Raw genomic sequence first — 21,708 nt, forward strand, 5'->3', positions numbered from 1 at the left:
AGCCGAGTGCTGGCCTAGTGCTTTGGTTTTAGCGAGGCAATGGGCCGTGCAGGCCTTCTTCTCCCACGGTGGCTTTCTAAGTGGCAGTCTTTGCCCTCGCACACGTTCAGCGGGGCCTGCTTTACCCACACTATTGATTGCAGGTGATGTTCTGGACTCGGTCCAGCTTGACCTGGTAGGACGTCGAGATACATCACTGTCCAAAGGAGGAACCTCCGGAGACGCACGTCGACTCCAGCAGGCCAGACTCTCAAACGGCTCCACCTGTCCACAACAACAACACGCCTTGGAGAGAGAGAGAGAGAGAGAGAGAGAGAGAGAGAGAGAGAGAGAGAGAGAGAGAGAGAGAGAGATGCAGCCAGGTGGAGGTATGGTGGGTATAAGCTGCACATCGGGCAGCAGCCAGGAATAACAATCTCTCATGAAACCCTGAAAAACAAACACTCCATCCACCGTATACACACACAACGAGAAACCTCTGCGCGTCGCGCCCTATAGACATTCCTTCGCCTTTCCCTGACGCCTGCATGCTAATTAGAAATCTTAATATGCAATCATGTTAACATTGGGACTAATTTGTGCACCATGCATCTTTGTTTCCAACACACCTTACAGCAATTGATGGATATCCAATGAGACGCAAACGCCCGCCGCCAAAGGGAGTATAACTCCGTGGCTCGCCTGCGACACTTCACTGAGACTGGGTGGGTGGGAGGAGGGATGGGGACGGGGACGTCTTAAATTAATTAACATCGGACCTCTTATAGCTGCTCACTTCTGTAAACAAACATTTTAATATGCGGTAATTAATTAAATCTGCCAAGCTACTCGGCTGCTCCCATAGATCTTCCTTCACTCTGACTTCCCGCGTCTTGTTAAAGAGTTTATTATATGCTCCCGGCGAGACGCACCGGGCGTACTCACAACTTTCCCCTGCAGAGTCATCCGTCTACAACGGAGATCCATGATCTATCGTATCTGATATCGTTACTTTTACTGTTTAATGTTTGATTGTTACGTTCATCTTACGCATGTTGTATATGTAAATATAGTGTTGTTTTCATTACTCTTTCTCTCTCTTCCCCTTGCTCCTCACGCCCCCCGAAAAGTGGTACCCTCACAAAAAACATGCAGTAATCATGGTCTCTATAGAGTATAGCAATGGGTGTGGTTTTCTGGACCCACTGAGGAATTTGCCATTCATTTTTCCCATAGAGATTTACAAAAAAATATATATACATTATTTTAAGCCTATAGAATCATGCCATCCAGGATCCTGGTGATTCATGACCATAAAACCGTTGATTCTGTGATGTATTTTATTTTATTTTTCAATATAATTATATGATATACTACATTTAACAAATCCTTTGTTTTAAGCGCTTTTTATTTTAACCGGTGAAACTCGCAGGATTACAGCTTATGCAATTGGCGCCGAGTGAACAAATGGGTTACGGTACAAAATCGTGGGATAACAAAATGTCCCCCACCCCCCCACCCCCCCCCCCCCCCACCCCCTGCCACACACGACACCGCCATACGACTATGTATATAAATCAGGCTCAAGTGGTTCATTATCCACATCTCCTACTGTTGTATTTCTTAAAGATGCGGGAGGGGCTGCTGGGGTGTCCTAAAAAGATGTAGAGTTTATGTAAATCCACGTTGGTGGAGGGAGGGGGTGCGAGGGGGGGGGGGGACTCAAGGGGCATCGGTGAACAGGTAAGCTGCTTTCGGAGGCTTCATGTAAATCCTGAAGTCCAAAAGTCAATTACTGGGGCATCTGAAGCGTGTGTTCCTCAAAGACTCTGATGTTTTATTGAAGAGAGGCTTTAATTCACCACGCAGCCTCCTCCTCCTCCTCCTCAGCTCTCTTTCATGAGAGAGAGGGAGCAATGCACCTCCTTCAGAGGGCTAGTGTCATATGACACACGCACGCACACGCACACACACACGCACGCACGCACACACACAGAGAGAAAGAGAGTGGGACTGCACACACGCTAATGCCCAAAAACAACTCTCAGGTGGTCTGCTTCGCTCCACTGACCAAACCATTACCCTGCAACACACACACACACACACACACACACACACACACACACACACACACACACACACACACACACACACACACACACACACACACACACACACACACACAGTGCAGACCACACAGACTAAATAAGAAATTCCAACTCAGACAGCAATGTATCGTGTCCTTCCCTGTGCATTAGTAACAACAACGTTTAAACATTTATAAAACTCTATAAGAATGTAAGAAACAAGAAGAGATGTACTACCTCGTACATCTCCTTTTCGATGGTCACCTTAGATTAGAGATTTTCGGTGCCTCGAGTGGGAACGAATTCGGAAGGGCGAGTGTCATCTTTAACTAAGGATAACATTTGCCACCGCTCTTTGCTCGGAGGGGACAAAGGGGCCGCCTTGAGATTTGGAGGGGTCTCTCTTCCTTGCTCTGGAAAAGCGGGGCTAGCCGTCCCACCGCTGGGCGCCACCCGCGCGACAGCGTCCAGGCAGCAGAAGCAGCTCATTAGCTCCCAGCACGCCTGCTAAAACAGCCATCCATTACAATTAGCATGCTAAGGGGGGCAGGTAGGTGTAGCCTCTGGTCACACCTTGTCCCCGTCACAGCTCGTCTCTGTCGGGGAGGAAACCTCATATGTCAAAAAATAATATAGTTTTCAGGATTCAAATTCAAAATGTAGCAGAACTGCAAGCTCCAATGTGGATCTGCTACTTTTGAGGCTTTTGAGTGACGGCGTGGTATGATCAAGTATAGGGCGTTGATTTACGAAGAAACACCAACAGTTAAAATATGGAGATATAAGAGGTTGTGTTGAACATAAATGGAACATGCATGCTGCATGTAAAATTCAGTTTGTGATAATGAAACATGGTTCAAACTATTGGGGCCTATACATCAAAAGTTAAAAACCAAATGCACACATCAGTGTATTTATAGTTAAATTAGCTTATCTACAAGCTCACAATGTCCTGTGTGAGCTTGTAGGATGTAGGTTGACCATTTTCGTCAAAAATATTTTTTTGAAGAAATTCCACCTAGATAATGATGTTCCCAAAATATATAGGCACCAGTTTGAAATTGGTTAACATACCATACAGTACCTCTGTATTAAGAAAATACTGCACAAAAATAACTCTGATATTGTAAATTTAAAATATAATATGTCTAACTTTTGCCCTCTCTCTCTCTCTGCACAGCGTATGGCAGCCAGCCACATGTGGCAGACATTTCAGTTGGTGAGAATTCACTCACATTCTAATTCCACTGTAACCACGTTAACTCAAGAGTTAAGACCATGATGCTGATTCTACAAATATGACCCTATAAATCCTAACCGTTTTCTGAAAAATGTATGTTGCTATATCAGTGGTGCTCAAACTTTTTCATGTCAAGGACCCCCATCTGAAAAGGTTTTCTTCCAGGGAGCCCAAGTTAAAAATATTCGCCTTAAAAATATGTACAGAATATTCAGAGATTTGGCACAAAATAATGTTCATGATTTTTCAAAAGTAGCAGATCTACAAGCTCGTAGAACGTCACGCCGTGCTACGAGCTTGCAGATCTGCTATTTTTTATCTAGTGTAAAATAATGGTCAAAGTGTTTAAAATCTAAAACGACATTGATGCCTTTCCCAGTCTTGACAGGTTTAATAGGCAACCAAAACCACTCTGCAGCGAGCGAGCCAGCAGAGGTGGAACAGTGAGACGCCCAAGTAGAATGAGTCCACAGCTGGAGTAGAAGGCTGGCGGCAGCGTTGCTCAGAGTGAGACAAACACACAGCATATTTCTCCACCGTGATTAGCCGCACTGTGTGTGTGTGTGTGTGTGTGTGTGTGTGTGTGTGTGTGTGTGTGTGTGTGTGTGTGTGTGTGTGTGTGTGTGTGTGTGTGTGTGTGTGTGTGTGTGTGTGTGTGTGTGTGTGTGTGTCGCTACTTATATACAAATGGAAATGGGATGTGCATGAGTGTCACTCTTTCTCCCACCCCTCTCTCTCTCTCTCTCTCCCTCTGTCTCTCCCTCGCTTTCTCTGTCTCTCTCCCTCCCTCCCATCTGTCAAGACAATAGATTTTAATCTTTAATCCATGAGCAGCCATTGAACACCAGCGAATTACAAATTACAGATGTTTTACCGTTTCTGAGGCCCCCTCCCCGATGGCCCACCCGCTCCCTTCCCCCAGGATGCTGGGCCCCCCCCCCCCCCAGTGCCCCATTGTCACTCAATGGCACAAACGCAACACTATAGGAACATATAAACGCACACACTCACTCGTACAGTCACTCACTACAGGAGAAACGCACGCAAAGGGGACAGATCCACTGTATATGCATGGATTGAACGCACACGTCTGAGCAGCAGCGCGCGCACGCACGCACGCACGCACGCACACACGCACACACGCACACACACACACACACACACACACACACACACACACACACGCCCTAGTACACCCATTCTGTGCCATCATGGCACCATATGACACTGTCATCATTTGGTAATTAAACCCTTGCTGGCTTTAAATATGAAAAGCTGGCAAGAGTTGATGATGATGATCCTGGCTGTGTCTCTCAGCCCAGATTTCCAACACGCCATCCAGACATCCATCCGGCGGGAAACATATTGTTCCATTGTTTTGTCTTAGTTTAGCCAGCCACCCCCCCCCCCCCCCACACACACACACACACACACACACACACACACACACCTCACCACCCCACCCCGCCCCCTCGTGCCATGCATCCACTCCTCCAGTAGAAGGATTGTACATCGCTGCTGCTGATCATGATTTAGCCCGTTCCTAATAGCCTACATTATATAGTTCCTTCAGATGTACAATCTCACAGCGTAATGTGAATAGAAAACACCTGAATGAGATTAAACATATCCTGACACCCTCTCCTGTCACACTGCACGATTAACGGCATGCAGACACAGCCCAGCATGTGCGTGTGGCGTGCGTGCGTGCGTGCGTGCGTGCGTGCGTGCGTGCGTGCATATAGCTACAGTGGCCTCAGTGTGAAGGGGGAGATGGTGCCAGGCACAGAGGTGGGGTGGTGCATGGGAGAGAGGGTATATAGGAGAGGCCATATTTAATGCTCAGGGCACATGAAGCACGTGGGACGGTATATTTTCGGGGAAGGGATAGGTGGGGTTGACGGGGTGGGGAGGGGGGGGGGGGGAGGATGGTGGTGGCTTTGGGAGGACGTCCAGGTGGCATAAGTGGCAGTGAGGAGGTAAGGGTTGAAGTAGGCAACATTATGTCCAATTAAGGAGATGACGTATAGCTGATACTTTCACTAGTTTGGGTCCCGGGCAAATGTCTATAGGTCTCTCGACCTGAAAGGTTTGGGAAACCACTGCCCTATATATACGTCCTCCCATGAAGAATTTAGCTAAATTATTGGAAGATTCTCACCGGTATAATAACAGGACTTAAAAAAAAGGAGGGAAATGGACTCATACGCCATTTAACACCCGCCCCCTCACCTCGCCCCTCCCTCCCATAAGCACATTCCCCCCCTCCAATATTATATCACTCCTCCTCTGCTCCCGTTTTTAGTGTTCAATCTGCCTCCTGTACTCCTGCGCTCGGACTCGGGTCATAATCTCTGAATGGGCGGGGGGGGGGGGGGGGGGGGGGGGGGGGGGGGGGGCTTCCATTACTGTAACAGTGGTTCTCAACCAGTGGTCCGGGGACCGTCAGTGGTCCCTGCGGGGATCCCAGGTGGTCCCCAGCTAAATGATGGAGAGTTGGTGGTGGTAACCAAATGGTTTCATGTTATGCTCTCAAGAGTAAAATTATTGTGAAACATCTTAATTTACAAGAAGTCTATATATACACAATTAGAGAATGTAGAAGAATTGTTATTTTGAACCACGCTTATAGTTGTTATCTCTCCTTATAGTGCCACATCAATACAGCATAAGTGGCGGACAAAATCTTATCCAACGATAACCAAATATTCTAAGTGTGTGTGTGTGTGTGTGTGTGTGGGGGGGGGGGGGGGTCAGGGGTCAGCTGCCATTTTCAAGCTACTTTTTCAAGCTAGTTTTCATTCAGAAAAGAAAAGAAAATATATATATTGATGCTTACTTTCTACATAACGTATAAGGCTAACGAATGAAATACCCTCTGAGACCGATTCGCAGGCCCATTTTGCACCTTCACAGAGACAGTACAATCCTCTCTCTCTCACACACACACACACACACACACACACACACACACACACACACACACACACACACACACACACACACACACACACACACACACACACACACACACACACACACACACACACACACGCCTTCAAATAAAGTCTCAGGATTTGTGTTAGAAAGTATAGAAGTTTAAGGAGCAGTTTCTTATATAGCTCCTCCCATCTAAATATGTTAGATAAAAGGTGTTCTATAATATCATCCATTATGCATGGTTCCTGGTCCAGTGGACCTCTTATGGCCATACCATGGTCCTCAAGCACTGTAAAGACTATAGTGTTATAAATGCAAAATGTTTGTTAAATAGCCGATAGAGAAGCTATAATCTTTTAATGTTGAGTTTTATGGCTTCACCACGCTCCGTCGTTCATGTGAATATTGTAATATTGCATTTTCACCGGTTACTCATCTGTTAATGTTCCAGTGTGTAAGTTTTATCCTCTCCACTCTTTACTTTTTGCTGTGTTCCCTCGCGCTGTTAAACACACACATAAGAAACTTTCCTCTCATATTGACGTCGAAGGCAGCCATTGGTCCGTTACTATTATTTATTTATTTAATCTTTTATAAGATAGACTCTATACAATGAATGATCCCCCTTTTTTCATTTTCTTTTCTTTTTTTCAACTTATTGTGTTACTTTACACACTTTAAGCAGAAGGGATATATATAGGACTATAACGAAAATGTAAAATAAAGATATATGCCTATATATCAAAATAATCATGTTAAATATATAGGCCTATATCATACTGGCATGTATATGCTATATTTGCGTGTTTTCTCGTTCGGTTATCGACGAATGCGTGCCTGCATGCGCGTGGATGCGCGCACGAACGCGCGTGCGTGTGCGCGCGCGCGTGCGTGCAGTGTGTGACTGTGTGTATAGTAGGCCATACTGTGTGCAGTGTGCTATGCAGTGACACTACATAGGTTATATATACGGTTTCAATTGTCGGGAAATAAAACTTTTAAATAAATAAGAAGCGGGCAAATTATTATTATCGTCACGAACAACCCGAACTAAATTTACACCATGAGTTGTTGTTATTATTAATTATTATTCTATTTTATTCTCGTCGTCAGCAATCACCATGTCATATGTGTTTATTTAACGAGACACCTTTTCAAGTCCGCTTCCTGCACGTGTCAGCTGCAATCAATGTCTGAAATGACTTCATGTAAACTATGGTTTCTCAATGTGCATGCATGGGGTTCGGGGTTGATTGAGAAGAGTTATACTTCGAGGGCGTATAGGCCTATATGCTACAGTAGCCTATAGGCTTACATGTAACCAAATGGACCCTTGTCGGGTCCATTCACTTTGTATCAGTATAGGCTATAGGCTACACTCTCGAAGTTATAGGACTGCAGTGTAAATCGGGGATCTCATGATGAGAGACAGAAACATTACCGATATCAAATGGCAGTCTGTAAGTTACTGTAACAAACGTTTCACACTATATGTCTGTCTGTCTGTCTGTCTCAGTCTGTCTGATTACGTTATGGTGTGCAGGCTGAGGGCTTCAGCCAATGAACAGCAGCCATGCCTCCGTCACCTAACCACAAGCATGTCAACTTTTCTGTGTCAACTTGAGACAAGTCGTGGAGAAAAGCAATAACTACGAATACTCGAATACATTAAATAAAATAAAAAAATAAATAGGCTACGTTAATTAATAAGTAAACAAATGAATAAAAATACATACCGATCTGTAGAAGTTATGCAACACTGTGATCTGTTTAAAATGTAGGCCTGATATCCATCATTGCTCATAATATACGGGAGTCCAAAACCTGCAGCTCTCTTAGCATATCCATACTAAATCTCTTTTTTACATCCGATAGCTTTTTATTCTTCCTTTTATACAACACCCTGCATGCAACGCTCCCGTGTTCTTTGATTTCTATTTTTTTTTTTTACCCCCCTCTTTATCAATTCCTAGCTCGTTGGAGCACACTGGGGCTTGCTCCTCTTTTTTGTTGTCGTCCTAAACCGTTTAGTTTTGGATGATCGGTCAAAGATTCTGACAAGCAGCAGCAGCACTAGCAGCAGCAGCATGCAGCGGGGAGATGCGGGACGCCCCAGCCGGGGAGGGAGCGCAGGAGGCCGGACAGAGCTAGTGGGCTGCATCGAGGAGACGGACCATTAGACAGGGGGAACGCCATGCCTCACAGCCCACTATACCGCTGGTCGATCAGGTAAGGATCTCTCTCTCCCCAAACCTCCTCCTCCACCTGCACGAACCTGCAGACGCCTCATAGGCTACAAATACTGTCAATGTTTGTTTGTTTGTTATGTTGGTTCGTGCAGTGTGGGCTTGAACTATATAGATTCTGTTCGCCTTTCAAGTTTGTTTTTTATTTTATTTTTTCCAAATACAGCATTTTGCGTTTTAAGTTGCTTTGTATGTGCACCCAACATTGTGGGTGCATATATATAGACACACGCGCGCGCGCGCACACACACGCACACACACACACACACACACACACACACACACACACACACACACACACACACACACACACACACACACACACACACACACACACACACACACACACACACACCTGATTATTTGTCTGTTATTGTAGTGCAATAAAACGAAAATGAGGTATAAACATTTTAGATAATAAACAATAACAATACTTAAGCCTATACTATTTATTACCATCATCATCATCATATCTTAAACTGTCAATCGTTTGATCCTATATGGGCTTTTAATGCAAAACATACACCGATACACATAGGTCACATTCAAATTCACATCTCGATTTTGTTTTGGTTGAGGGGGGGGGGGGCGCAAATGGGAAGATCAATGCAGAACAGTTGTAATGATCTAATTAATTATGGTCGAAATTAAAAGCAAGTACAAAATCAATCTGCAGCGGTTGGTTGTCCCATGGACGTACCGTACGGAGAGTCAAATTGATACCCATCTGCTCTCCCTTATAGAGCACATGAATAAGCAATCTAAGGACGCAGCTGATATCTGGGTTCTGCCACGGACTAACCATATGGCTTTTAACATGTCAGGAGACACAGACAGCGCCTCAGAGCGCAGGCAGGGCCGATTGCAAGTGACTCCCCGAAATAATTCTAATGTTTTGACTAATGGAACAAAATTATGTCCAGGGGAACATTTTTAACCACGTTTAACCATACATGATAACAACTTTATTGATAAGCCATGCATGTATGCAGAGGATGCACAACAAACGTGCAGAAATGTGATGTGGCCAAGTTGGCCAACTGTATATATACGAAATAACTAAGTAATAATCTTTATTAACTCGAAATTGTTTAATAATTAGACATACAAAATGTCCCCCCTGCACCTAAATTTCACCGCGTGCATGGTCCGGCCAATTAGCGTGGCTGTTTGATCATTCAAATGATTTTGAATGATTAATAAAAGCTAAATAAATCAAATTCGTTGACACATTAGTCAGTGGATTTTTTTTCCTGCAGACAAAACTGAACATGCCTATGTGTATAGCGTCCTCCCTTTCAGGCCTATATGATGCTATATGTTATAAGGTAAATCAATATCATTTTTATTTTCTCCTTGCCAATAAGCATTATGTTTAGCCTATATCCATATAGGCTAGCATGCAGTCTAAACCCTCACTTTACACGCTGAGGCCTCATTCACACGTACCAAACACCAATCAAGCAATGTTTGGTCGTTTTTTTGTTTTTTTGGGCCACCACAATGCTTTTCCAATGGGAGTCACATGGTTTGATCAAAAATTTGTGTTTGATCGCTGATGGCTGATTGCTCCCCCCTCATCAAACAAAAATGTTTGGTCAAACCATGTGACTCCCATTGAAAATGAATTGGAGCAGCAATCAAAAAGCAATCAGGCATCACACACGGACCGAACATTTGTTGTGTAGGTGTGAACTAGGCCTGAGACGGTAAAAATCGACGCGTTAATTGCTAATTATCGCGTAAGATATTAATTAACAATGTGAGTGAGGCTGATGTATAGTGCGTGTGTTTATATAAAACTCAAATTCCTTATGACTGTACTAAGGGAAGACATTTTGCCCAGCCATTCCATAATTCCAGACAGTTGCTATAAATATGCAGCGCTGAAGAACAATGATATCGATTGATGACGTTATAATGTGTATGTGCGTTGAACACACACACACACACACCACAAATGCAACAAACAGGTTCCTTCTGCCATCACTGAGTCTTCAAAGAGCACGGAAATGCAATGGTCTCTCTCTCTCTCTCTCTCTATCTCTCTCTCTCTATATATATATATATATATATATATACATACACACACACACACAAGGCCTATACATACATACATACATACATACATACATACATACATACATACATACATACATACATACATACATACATACATACATACATACATACATACATACATACATACATACATACATACAGTGAAATGCTTTAATATATACAGTCATAATGTCCACATATACCATGGAGCTATGTGGTTGGAACTTTAATTAAAAATATATTTCTGGTCATTTGAAATGGCTCGAATACACGTGTGCATCCAATGGACGCCATATAAGTGAGAGAGCGTGCGTGTGCGCGCCTCCGTGTTTGAATGCAAGTATATGGAGAAAAAAAAACAGGAATCATATTATTAGGCCCGTGGTGGCTCGGCTTGTGAAGGGAGAGAGGGCTGTAGTGTAGAGTGAAGTGGAGAGAGAGAGAGAGAGAGAGAGAGAGAGAGAGAGAGAGACTAACAGTTTGTTAATTATCGTGCCATTTGTTGTGCTATAGGACTTTGACAAGGGAAACGTCGTCATGGCAGTGCAAAGGCTACGGGGGCAAATCGGGGTGTTGTGGGGGGGAATAGCAGCAGCTTTAGGGCAAAAGAGCAGTGACGTGTGAAATTACAGCCCATGGTGCTACATATTGTACCAGAAGCTCCCTCCAAAAAAAAAAGAAAAAAAAAGGCAGAAACAAAAAAGGGAGAGAGGGAGAGAAAAAAAAGAAAAGGAAAAACCAGAAGAGGAATCGTCCTCAAACTTGTCCAGAGGGCAGAGCGGAGCAACACGGCCTTCTAGTGCATGCACTCGCTAAAGCTCACCGCATCCGCACGCACTGTACACACGCACGCGCGCGCACACACAAACACACACACACACACACACACACACACACACACACACACACACACACACACACACACACACACACACACACACACACACACACACACACACACACACACACACACACACAGCCGCTTTCCGACAAGATGCGTCAACAGTCACTGACACCGACCGTCATGGATAAATAAAGCTTTGACTTTCACTCTAAATGAGAGCCCTGCTGTATGTATGACAAATGCTGCAAATAAATACGTAAATAAATAGCACAATAATAATAATAATAGGCTAATACACTTCACTAAATTCGTTAGAATCAGGCGATTCATTTTTAATTATTCAATTAGGTTAATTGTTATTATACCGTCGGCCCTGCAGGCTGCAACTAAAATTGGACTCAAGTTCAAAACTTTAACTCAGCACTGACTTTATATGTCTTTTATGTGAAATATACTGAGATTACCAATCATTAATATCATGGCTAAATTAAACCCGAGCTAATTTTGAGCCATTTGTCTGGACTATTTGATAACTTTGAAGTCTATAGCATTCATTTGTTGAGTGCCATGTGATGATGCCATTGGATTGCAACTGAACATCTTCCACACAAAAGACCCTGCATGGCATGCTGCATGCACTTGTCCGCCATCAAGTTCCCATGCCAGAGCCAATTAAGGATTTCCGAGGATGTCTATTGTCCGGTGTCATTAATTTATGCACTCCGCTTCGGACTGCGTTTCTATTTATAATAGATTTACAGTTGCTTTATTGAACTACAGTATAAGTTGCAGCTCGACCTTTGACCCCCATGCAACGCAGCCCCCTCCTCCTCCTCCACACCACGTCCACATGAATGAACGAAGTGAACCGGGTGAAGGGGGGCAGCGTAACCTGTGAGCGCCATCTACAGGCGGAGCGAGCACTGGAGGAGCAATATACCTCAACTCACTTTTATCACAGCCTTCAGAGTGACTAATGACTATACTGTCTGCGTCCCACCTCTACGGTGGCGCTTGCCGACAAAAGGACTGACCTTTATGCGTTGCTAGAGATCCGTTATTTTGTCGGTATAAGCGCCAACGCGATGATTAAACAATAAACACCTTTATAAAGACAATAAAATGCCACATTTTGTATACTACTAGGCCTATAAGCAGGCTATAACTCAAAAACGTTAGACCTAAACATTTTTTTTTTTAAAGATCATATTCAAACAGAAAGACTTGCACAATATTAAAATATAAAAAAGTGTAGTAGCGTATACTGCCACATTAAATCACTTTGTCAAAGACATCTTCGTACACTTTTAATAAAATAAAACAATCTGCATTGCTGCTTACAGTGCTTAGCCTACTTGACATGCGGTTAACCAACACACATACACACGCGCACGCGCACGCACAAAGTTTCTAGATTATAGTTGCTTGAAGAATTGAAAACTATAGACTATATTGCAATATCCTGGCTCATGGCTATAATCACACCCCCATGGCTCCATCGTTCCCCAGTCGCCCCCCAAAATGATCCGAGCGTCTCTGAAGGCGACCCGGCCGAGAGAGGAGAGCTGAACGGTGGCTCATCTCAACTTTAAACAACACAACAGTATGCGGTCTGACTGTCGGAGAGGTATACTATTATATACACTATACAGAGCTTTGACACCGCGCTTTTTACCTCCATTCTTCGAAGCTTTCCTTTTAATTTCCTTGATTCCTCACTCACACCCCCCCCAAAAAAGTCTCATCATTTCCCATTCCGTCTCCCTCCCCTTCCGAACTGTCGGATGCGAGGAGGACTTCCTCATTTGAGCTTTTTTTTTTTTTACGTTAGCGAATCACACAGTGTTGGAATCTATCGCCTTTGTCTGACAAGTCATCCATCTCTATGCTGTGGTGGGATTCTGTGGGATGGATGGAGGGGGGGTGGAGGAGGAGGAGGAGGAGGGGTGATCTGTGGGACTGCAGCTTTTAGAAACAGACACACACAACGAGAGGGGTTTCATTCTGAGCCCAAAGCTTCGTTTAGGCACAGCCCCATTCCCGAGGAGAGGAGAGGGGGACTGACTGACTGACGGAGAGGAGAGGAGAGTGTCCATGTTTGCCCCTGTCATCTCCGCCCCTATCTGATTAAACTCGAGACCCGCCGGTTCCTCGCCACCTCCAAGCAGAGAGCGAGAGAGAGAGAGAGAGTGGGGGGATTCTTTCTGTTTTTTTCCTCCTCCTTCTTCATCCTGCCGCAGTTTCGCTATACTAACTGGACCGTGTGGGAGAGAGAGAGAGAGAGACCCGGGCTCACTGTTGTTGTAGGCTAACACAGCACCTTGTTCTTCCCCCCCACCACTCAATGATGATGTCGTTTAAAGACAAAATAGAGTGACCCGCTGCCAGTGCCTTCTCTCTCTATACAGCCGAATGTTGCAGCGACCGGTGCGCTCGGTACAAACGGCGGGGGTCATGCTCTGCACCTGACAGCGTTGTTCCTGCTGCTTACAGAGACTTTCCCTGAGAGCCAAAACAGAGTTGCGACGGGGAGGGAAACTTCGCCCTTTTCCCCCCAAACAAGAAGTTATTCTCCGCCCGCGAGGCGACACACAACGACAACAACAGCCTGCGGGACACTTTGAGAACGCCGTCCGGGACTGTTTTTTCTTTCCCCGTCTATTTATCAGTGTTTTTCTTTTTTTACGCAGTTAACGCTGCATCACCAAGGCGAAACGGCGACCTCAGTCGATTACCTTTCCTTCCTTTGCTATCCCATGGATATTCACTGCAAAGCGGACCCCTTCTCGGCGATGCACCGTGAGTAGCCTAGAGTATTAGTTTCATGATGCCCGTTCCGAATAATCTCTCGCCGGGATTGCGACGTTAATTCCCGCGTGAATGAGGTCGGAAAGGCTTGCGATGAACGTGCTCAAAATTGCCTGGACAGCAAAAAATAGCAGATTTATGGGAAAGTCTTCCTATAAAGCCTACAATAGCGTATATAGTGCTGTTACCGCTCACTGTTTCGGCCACTGTCTGTCAGCTTTTAGCTGCTACTTTATTGGAGATACTCAGGGATTAGGCGAACAATAAACCTCGCAGGCTAGGCTGTATGTGTCCATGTTTAAGTTTTAGTTTAGTTTTAAAGAAAGAGGGAAGCGAAAATGATTCAGGAAGTTTTGAAAGTCGGATTCATTTAAAAATGCACGCTATAGGCTACTACTTGGGGGCGGGGGTGCAAAGGTGATATAGGATAATAATAATTGCAGGTTTCATAAACTAAATATTGCCAGGGTATTTCTATATGAATTAATTATTGACAAATGTTGGTACAGATGCCAAAAGCAGGCTTATAATTGACTGCAAGGTGATATGGCGTTTTGCGTTCCAATAACCACTTTCAATATCACTGATTTGGTTTTGTCTCCCCTCACAAACTGCTGAAGCTGTGTGTGTTTATTGACTCAAAGCTGTCATTAACTACCGTGTTGGCCTTTACAGTTGGTGTTAGGTTTATGGTTGCATTTGAATACAGCTTCTATTTGAATACAAAGCTTTTATTACCTTTGAAATTAAAGTTATTGTGTGGAGAGCAAAGAATTCCCCGTTAATAGCCGTGTAAATGGATTTCATTGTGTAAATGCGCGGTGTATTTTCTCTGTGGTAAACGCAGCAAGATTAATACCATTTGTTGAAAGGATATGTTTGGAAAATAACTATCTTTTAAAAAAAATCCCTACTGCCTAATTGTATATATTTTTTAGTGTATACGATATGGGCGAAGTGTACCCGGGCTGCCTGTAAATTATTTATTCCTGTTCATTCGCACTATCCGCGTTTGTGTAATATGAGTTATCAAAGCTCTTTTTAAATTATTTACAATAATCGTGCAAGGAAAATTAAACAGGGTGAAACATAATATCTGCGACATGTGTTAGGCTGAAATGGAAGAGCTGCTCTTGGAAAATATTGCCTAACTACTAAAGACAATACGTTGTTTATAGGTAGCCTAATGTTTCTCACTGCTATTATTTAATACTGAAGACAATACGTTCTTTATAGGTATAGCATAATGTTTCTCATTGCTATATTATTTATTTGCTTTAAAACAACAACTTTATCTTTAAGTGAATTGATCTCTTCGGTTTATTATGCGTTTGATCTCATTGTAATAATGTATGGCCAATATTGACAATAATATTACATGTAATATAATATATGTAGCATTAATATTATAATTAGGCTATAATTATTGTTGGAAATAATACAATGTAAAATATCAATAATCTTAATAATATTGAGTAATTGATTATTACAAAAATAATAGCCTATAGATTTAAGAGCAAGAAAGATGCATTAGGCATATATATAAAATGTGTGGCGATACATGCTGCAACGCACGCGCGCACACACACGCGCGGGAGGCGTGTGTGTGTGTGTGTGTGTGTGTGTGTGTGCGCGCGCACGTTGCAGCATGTATAGCCCACGGTACCGTTTCAATGTCCACCACGTCGGGCAACGGCCTGCCGTTCACAAACACCCCGCCGAGCTGGTTCAGACCCAACGCGCCTGCCCATGCCTGCCTTGCATGCATGCGCGCCGGCCCGTCGCGATGCTGTTGTTCACGCGGTGGCGTGGTGGTGCGTCGCGTATAACAGGCTCCACTTCTGTATGTATGTAATGTTATGTTCCCGTGTTGCGTGGCTGTTGTGTCCCACGTAGGGCACGGCGGTGTGAACCAACTAGGCGGGGTGTTTGTGAACGGCAGGCCGCTGCCCGACGTGGTGCGGCAGAGGATCGTGGAGCTGGCCCACCAGGGGGTCCGGCCGTGTGACATCTCCCGGCAGCTACGGGTCAGCCACGGCTGCGTCAGCAAGATCCTGGGCAGGTGAGTGAGCTTGAGGGAATCATCTGATCCTCCTCCATATGCAGGCACAGCACAGCCACCATAGAGCCCCACGCACGCGCACGTGTCTGTCACACATAAATCTAGTTTATATGTGGCATATGCGCACCCCCCCAAGCTCTATTTTAGCCCACAGTCATCGGTTATGAAGCTGGTCATTTTTGCTTGAATACGGGAATTCTGTGTCCAAGATAAAAAAAATTATATAAATCTTTATATATCGACCACCCTCTCACATGCAGCTGCCCCCCCTATTTATAGAAGATTGCCTTTAAAAAAAATCTACAACTGTGCAATTATAGCATTTTGATGTCTTGGTTTTATTTTATTCTAGAAGGCACCAAATATCACAGGAGATAATGTGTTGAAATATTTTTCAGCTATCAAAAGGGATTTCCGAGGTAAATTATTTCATACACATCGAATGTTTTGACATTATAAACATTTATTCACACCAATAGGCCGTGGTGGCATGCCATGCATGCTAATATAAGTACATGACGAATGAAAAATAAATATATAAAGTCAGACTTATACTGCCAATTAAAATGTGTTTTTGTCCTCACTGTCACTGCCACTTTAATAAATTCACTGTTGTAGAGAAAATGTCCTATATTCTCACAACCGACTGACGCTTAATCATATGCCCACAAACATATAAATAAAGTTATTATTATTATTATACTATTATTAGGGAATTGTTTTTTTCTGCACGGAGTTTTTAATCAAGAGATATAGGCTACAAAGCTCAACTGTCGCCACGAATTTCTGTTTTCCCCGTCGGCTAAATTATACATTTAAGTCACGATTTGTTAAACTATAGTTAATTGGCCGAGACAACATGCAGCTGTATATATATAAATGAATGAATGTTGGAATGTTTTTTTTTTTTATGTTGACCATTCAAGCCGCGCATGCATGTCTCACTTCTCTGTCTCTCCAACACGCAGGTACTACGAAACCGGCAGTATTAAACCCGGAGTCATTGGTGGCTCCAAACCCAAGGTCGCGACTCCGAAAGTAGTGGATAAAATAGCAGATTATAAGCGCCAGAACCCGACCATGTTCGCGTGGGAGATTCGGGACCGACTTTTGGCCGAGGCCGTCTGCGACAACGACACGGTCCCGAGCGTGTCCTCCATCAACAGGTAGGTTGGAAAAAACTTCCAAATGTTAACGACCTGTGATAAGAATCAGAATAATGCCTCTATAAAATAATGTGTGGGGAATGTCTTCAACGTCACTAGATAGGAGGACTAAATGGCATATTGAAAAGGCGACGCGTTCGATTATGGAGAAACAGCTTGAAATAGACGCACACTCAACTCATCATGCTTTTATATTTAATCTGCACGGCACACACACACACACACACACACACACACACACACACACACACACACACACACACACACACACACACACACACACACACACACACACACACACACACACACACACACACACACACACACACACACACACACACACACACACACACACACACACACACACAGCTAAACGGGACCATTTTCAATGGAGTCGGGGTGGTCTATATGGCTCTACTCTGCTCTGCCCTTATAGCTGAGGTCTGACTGAGGAGTGCAATCCAATCCCCCCCACAGCCCTCCGCGGTCAGCCAGCCCCAGCCCGGGAGCCGGGGCCACGAAAATCACATCTGTCTCGATAAAAAAAAAGAAGAAAAAAAAAGCGATCAATAGCCGCGTAACCAGATCCAGCGGCAGAGGGAAATACCCCAACAAAGGCGTTCAATAATACGCGGCGCGGACCACACTGCGACAAGAGGCGGCACCTGCGTTTATTGCCAATCGTTCTCTGTTTTCAAATAGAGAGAGAGAGAGAGAGCCCTAGTAAACAAACACGGAGGTGGTGACGTAGACTAGTGCCTGTGTGTAGAACACTCAATGAAGAGGCATTTTAGCTTATAGGTTTTTTTTTATTGGAAACTGGATCGAGTCAGTCGGCAGACGATTTGCCAAATAGCCTATAATATAGCACTATATAGGCTATATGTTTTAATCACACATGCCAAATATAGGCTCATAATAGATTTTTAATAGCCTGTATATTTGCATTTATTAATTAAATATGCTATCAGAAAAGGCCATAGCATTATTAATAATAATTTCCGTAATTATAATCTACTCTGGACTGCATGGTCAATTCTGATATTCTGATATTTGTTATTGCTAAACAAGGATTGAATGTTTAGGCCTATTGCATATACCGATACCGGTAATTCGGTAAACTAAAGCTTAATTGTTTAATTAATGTATATGTATCGCGGGAGGCTGTCGCTTCTCTCACCGGCGCTTGCCCAGAAAAGAGCAGATCTACAGGCTAAACAGCGCGTCGCGCGCTGTTAGCTTGTAGATCTGCTCTTTTTTGGGGCAACCCGGGCAAGCGACAGCGTATAGTACTATAGATGGGAGTATAAATAAGCAGCCAGCCATCCTACTATAAGACTAAACCTTTCAGCCTTCCTTGCACATAAAACGGGACAAGACAAAGTAGGTCTATAGTCTATATCTCCTGACTGCGGGACCATGCACGGCGAAAACCCCAACGGACGTGAATGCGCGTTAAGGTGGAAAAAAAGGCCCATAGGCCCTTTTTTTCTCTCTACCTGCGAGTGCATGGTGCATGCGATGCGAGTGATGAACTTTGGTTAGGAGGCAGTGTTCCACACAGCTGGTCATCAGGACAGCATTACATTTTAATGAGCTGAAGAGAGATCACAACTTCTCTTCTCTGCTCATCATTATCATAATCATCATCATAGATTCATATACCAGCCCGTCCAAAAAAAAAACATCTATGCCATTCTAGAAGAACGTCCATTTTTCTAAAACAGGTTCACCTTTGCTATTTTTAGGCTACCCATGTTGCAAAAATAAAATAAAAAAATCTCATAATGGAGTTATGAGTTAAAGATGATGTTTTCAGACTGGGCCTATAGTAAACTATTAATTGACTTAAAACAAAAAAGCATGAATGAGAAACAACTCCCAACAAGAGCCCATGTATTTATAAATACATAATGCCACAATGTGAATTGTATGCTATTGTATTGCATTGAATTCATTTAATTGTATATAGGATATAGGCTACTTGCCAGCTTGTGTAAAAACAGCACTGTAGGTTATGAAAACGTTTGTGTGGAGAAAAGGTGTCCTTTAAAAGAGAAAGTTAGTTCATTGTTAATGTTAATCGTTAACTTCAGCCCTGTGCCAGAGCATATTTTCTTTTCCTTTTTTCATTTATTTCTAGTCAATATTTTCAAGGGTCATTTGAGTGCATATTAGGGTATCCGTCACAAAATACACTGACATATCTTGAATACAAAGAAAATGCATGAGGATCCAAAATATTTTGTGAGCGAAATCTATGCTTTCCATTTAAATGAATTGTTCACAGCAGTCAAAATGCTCTCAATTTAGTCCTTTCATTAAGTTATTGTGTTTTGTTTATATGCAAAGGAGCATATAGCAAAATGTCTTAATTTAACCCTGAAAGTGTGAGAATTGACACTGTAATGCGTGCATATGCGTGTGTGTGCAAACCTTGTTTTAATTTAAAATTACGAGTCCATTTGGTTCCATTTTAAATTGACACTCAGGATGTTATATAGTGTAGTGTACACCCACACAGGGAGAGAGACAGACACACACAGAGAGAGAGAGAGAGAGAGAAGGGGGGGGGGCTCAGTCAGACAGAGAGAACAGGTCTGGTGGTCTCTCTCTCTCTCTCTCTCTCTCTCTCTCTCTCTCTCTGAGTCTGTGGTAAAGGCGTTGACCTCTGCTCTGTTGACTAAAGAGGATGTCCTGGCCTTAAACACATTTTTCCTGCATGAATTATTAAAGATTACACAGAGGCTGGGTTACACTTTGTTTTGTATACCGCCCGCACGGCGAGGAGTTTTCCACGCGTTGCATCATGCCCTGCGGACGCAAAAACCGCACGCTCTTAAGCAGCTTTCAATCATATCGATCCACATTTTAATATTTCTTTGGGGGGATATTTTTTTTCCCACCCCACCCCTCCCCTTCTTTTTCTTCTTCCCCCCCAACAGAGCAAAGCACCTAAAGTCGTTAATTCCCCTCCCGCCACCCAAATTGCTTATTCAATACACAACAACATGGACTCCCAGAAACAAAAGTCCTTGAATTTATGAGGCTAGCCTCTAGTCATGAGGTCAGATAACGGTTGTGGTGAGATGTTAGAAATTCAAATAAAATATTGATGTGTGTGTGTGGTTTTTTTTAGGAGGCGTGTTTGTCGCCCCGCCTGCCCAGAGGGGCTGTGCGTGCATGTGTGCGTGCGTGCGTGCGTACGGCGGTATATATAGAGGACACATGAGACAGTTAGTGAGGGGAATGAAAAGCGTGCAATGTACATCTTATAACCTCCCCCGAGGACGTTAACCCATGCCTGGCTCTGCCCCATTCACAGTTGATAGCCGATAGCGTGGATATAATGCCGCCGTCACTGCAGAAAGCTCTTATGCCCATACTTTAACTTTTTGTGGGTTTTTTGGGTATTTTGTCCGTAAATCACACACTACTACAGCGTCACACACAAGCATCAAAAGTAGCAGATCCACAAGCTCTAAGCGCGGCGCGAAGTGACCCTTTTTGAGCTTGTGGATCTGCTACTTTTGAATCCTGCGAAAAACCCTGAAATCCTGAAAAGTAACAGTTTTGAACATGTGAGGTTTCCACCCGACAGAGCACATGGCAGCACATGTTGGCTCATCTGCTCTGTTTGTGTGTTAAGATTTATAATTGCAGCCGATCTACAAGCTTACAGCAATTCACAGCATGATGTGTTGTGAGCTTGTAGATCTGCTTGTAGATCTGCCGTGCAGGCTCACGGTTGGCCTGCACGGCATACATGTGCGCAACTAAGTGTAAATCAGGCTAGGGCTGATCATAACGTGACATGTTTTGACAAAGTATACCAATATCGACATTGTGACTATATATATTTTCAGTAGGTGTTTTGAAAAAAATAATTACACAATGATATATTTGATAAAAAATAGTCTTCAGTCATCATCATGCCCATGTAATAAGTAAGTCTGTAAAGGCGTACAGTACAGTTCAGACAATGACGTAGAAATGTATGTTGTCCCGTTCGTCCCTCTATCAATGAGAAGGTAATCACAGTCATGGTACTATATTTGATGCAATCGTGTCACGTATATACAGTAAAGAGCATAATCTGAACTTGCGTTAAGTCCCATAGTAGCGCTGCCTTTTGAGAGAAGAATTGAACTATAAAGAACTAAGACTTGAACTAATCTCCAAAACAAAATGTCAAAAAGGTTCAAAAGACCTGGCCGTCAGTTTGAAACATTAAGGTACATTTATAATGGCATTACTTCAAAGTAATCTCCTTCA

At 43.5% G+C, this 21,708-nt stretch overlaps 2 protein-coding genes across 2 annotated transcripts in view; both read left to right on the forward strand.

Annotated features, from left to right (window-relative positions):
* cdhr1a (cadherin-related family member 1a) overlaps window positions 1-21,708 on the forward strand; it is a gene marked incomplete at both ends in the record, with an annotated part of 275,718 nt that overhangs the window by 24,562 nt on the left and 229,448 nt on the right. The gene's annotated exons all lie outside the window — the stretch shown is intronic.
* pax2a (paired box 2a) overlaps window positions 14,148-21,708 on the forward strand; it is a gene marked incomplete at its 3' end in the record, with an annotated part of 44,410 nt that continues 36,849 nt past the window's right edge. Inside the window, exons 1-3 of the mRNA XM_079512999.1 lie at window positions 14,148-14,196; window positions 16,102-16,267; window positions 17,236-17,433. Coding sequence (XP_079369125.1) covers window positions 14,154-14,196; window positions 16,102-16,267; window positions 17,236-17,433 — 407 coding nt within the window. The 5' untranslated portion in view covers window positions 14,148-14,153. The remainder of the gene's footprint in view (window positions 14,197-16,101; window positions 16,268-17,235; window positions 17,434-21,708) is intronic.

Source organism: Electrona antarctica (assembly GCF_951216825.1).
Source record: "Electrona antarctica genome assembly, chromosome: 10".
Taxonomy (NCBI): Eukaryota; Metazoa; Chordata; class Actinopteri; order Myctophiformes; family Myctophidae; genus Electrona; species Electrona antarctica.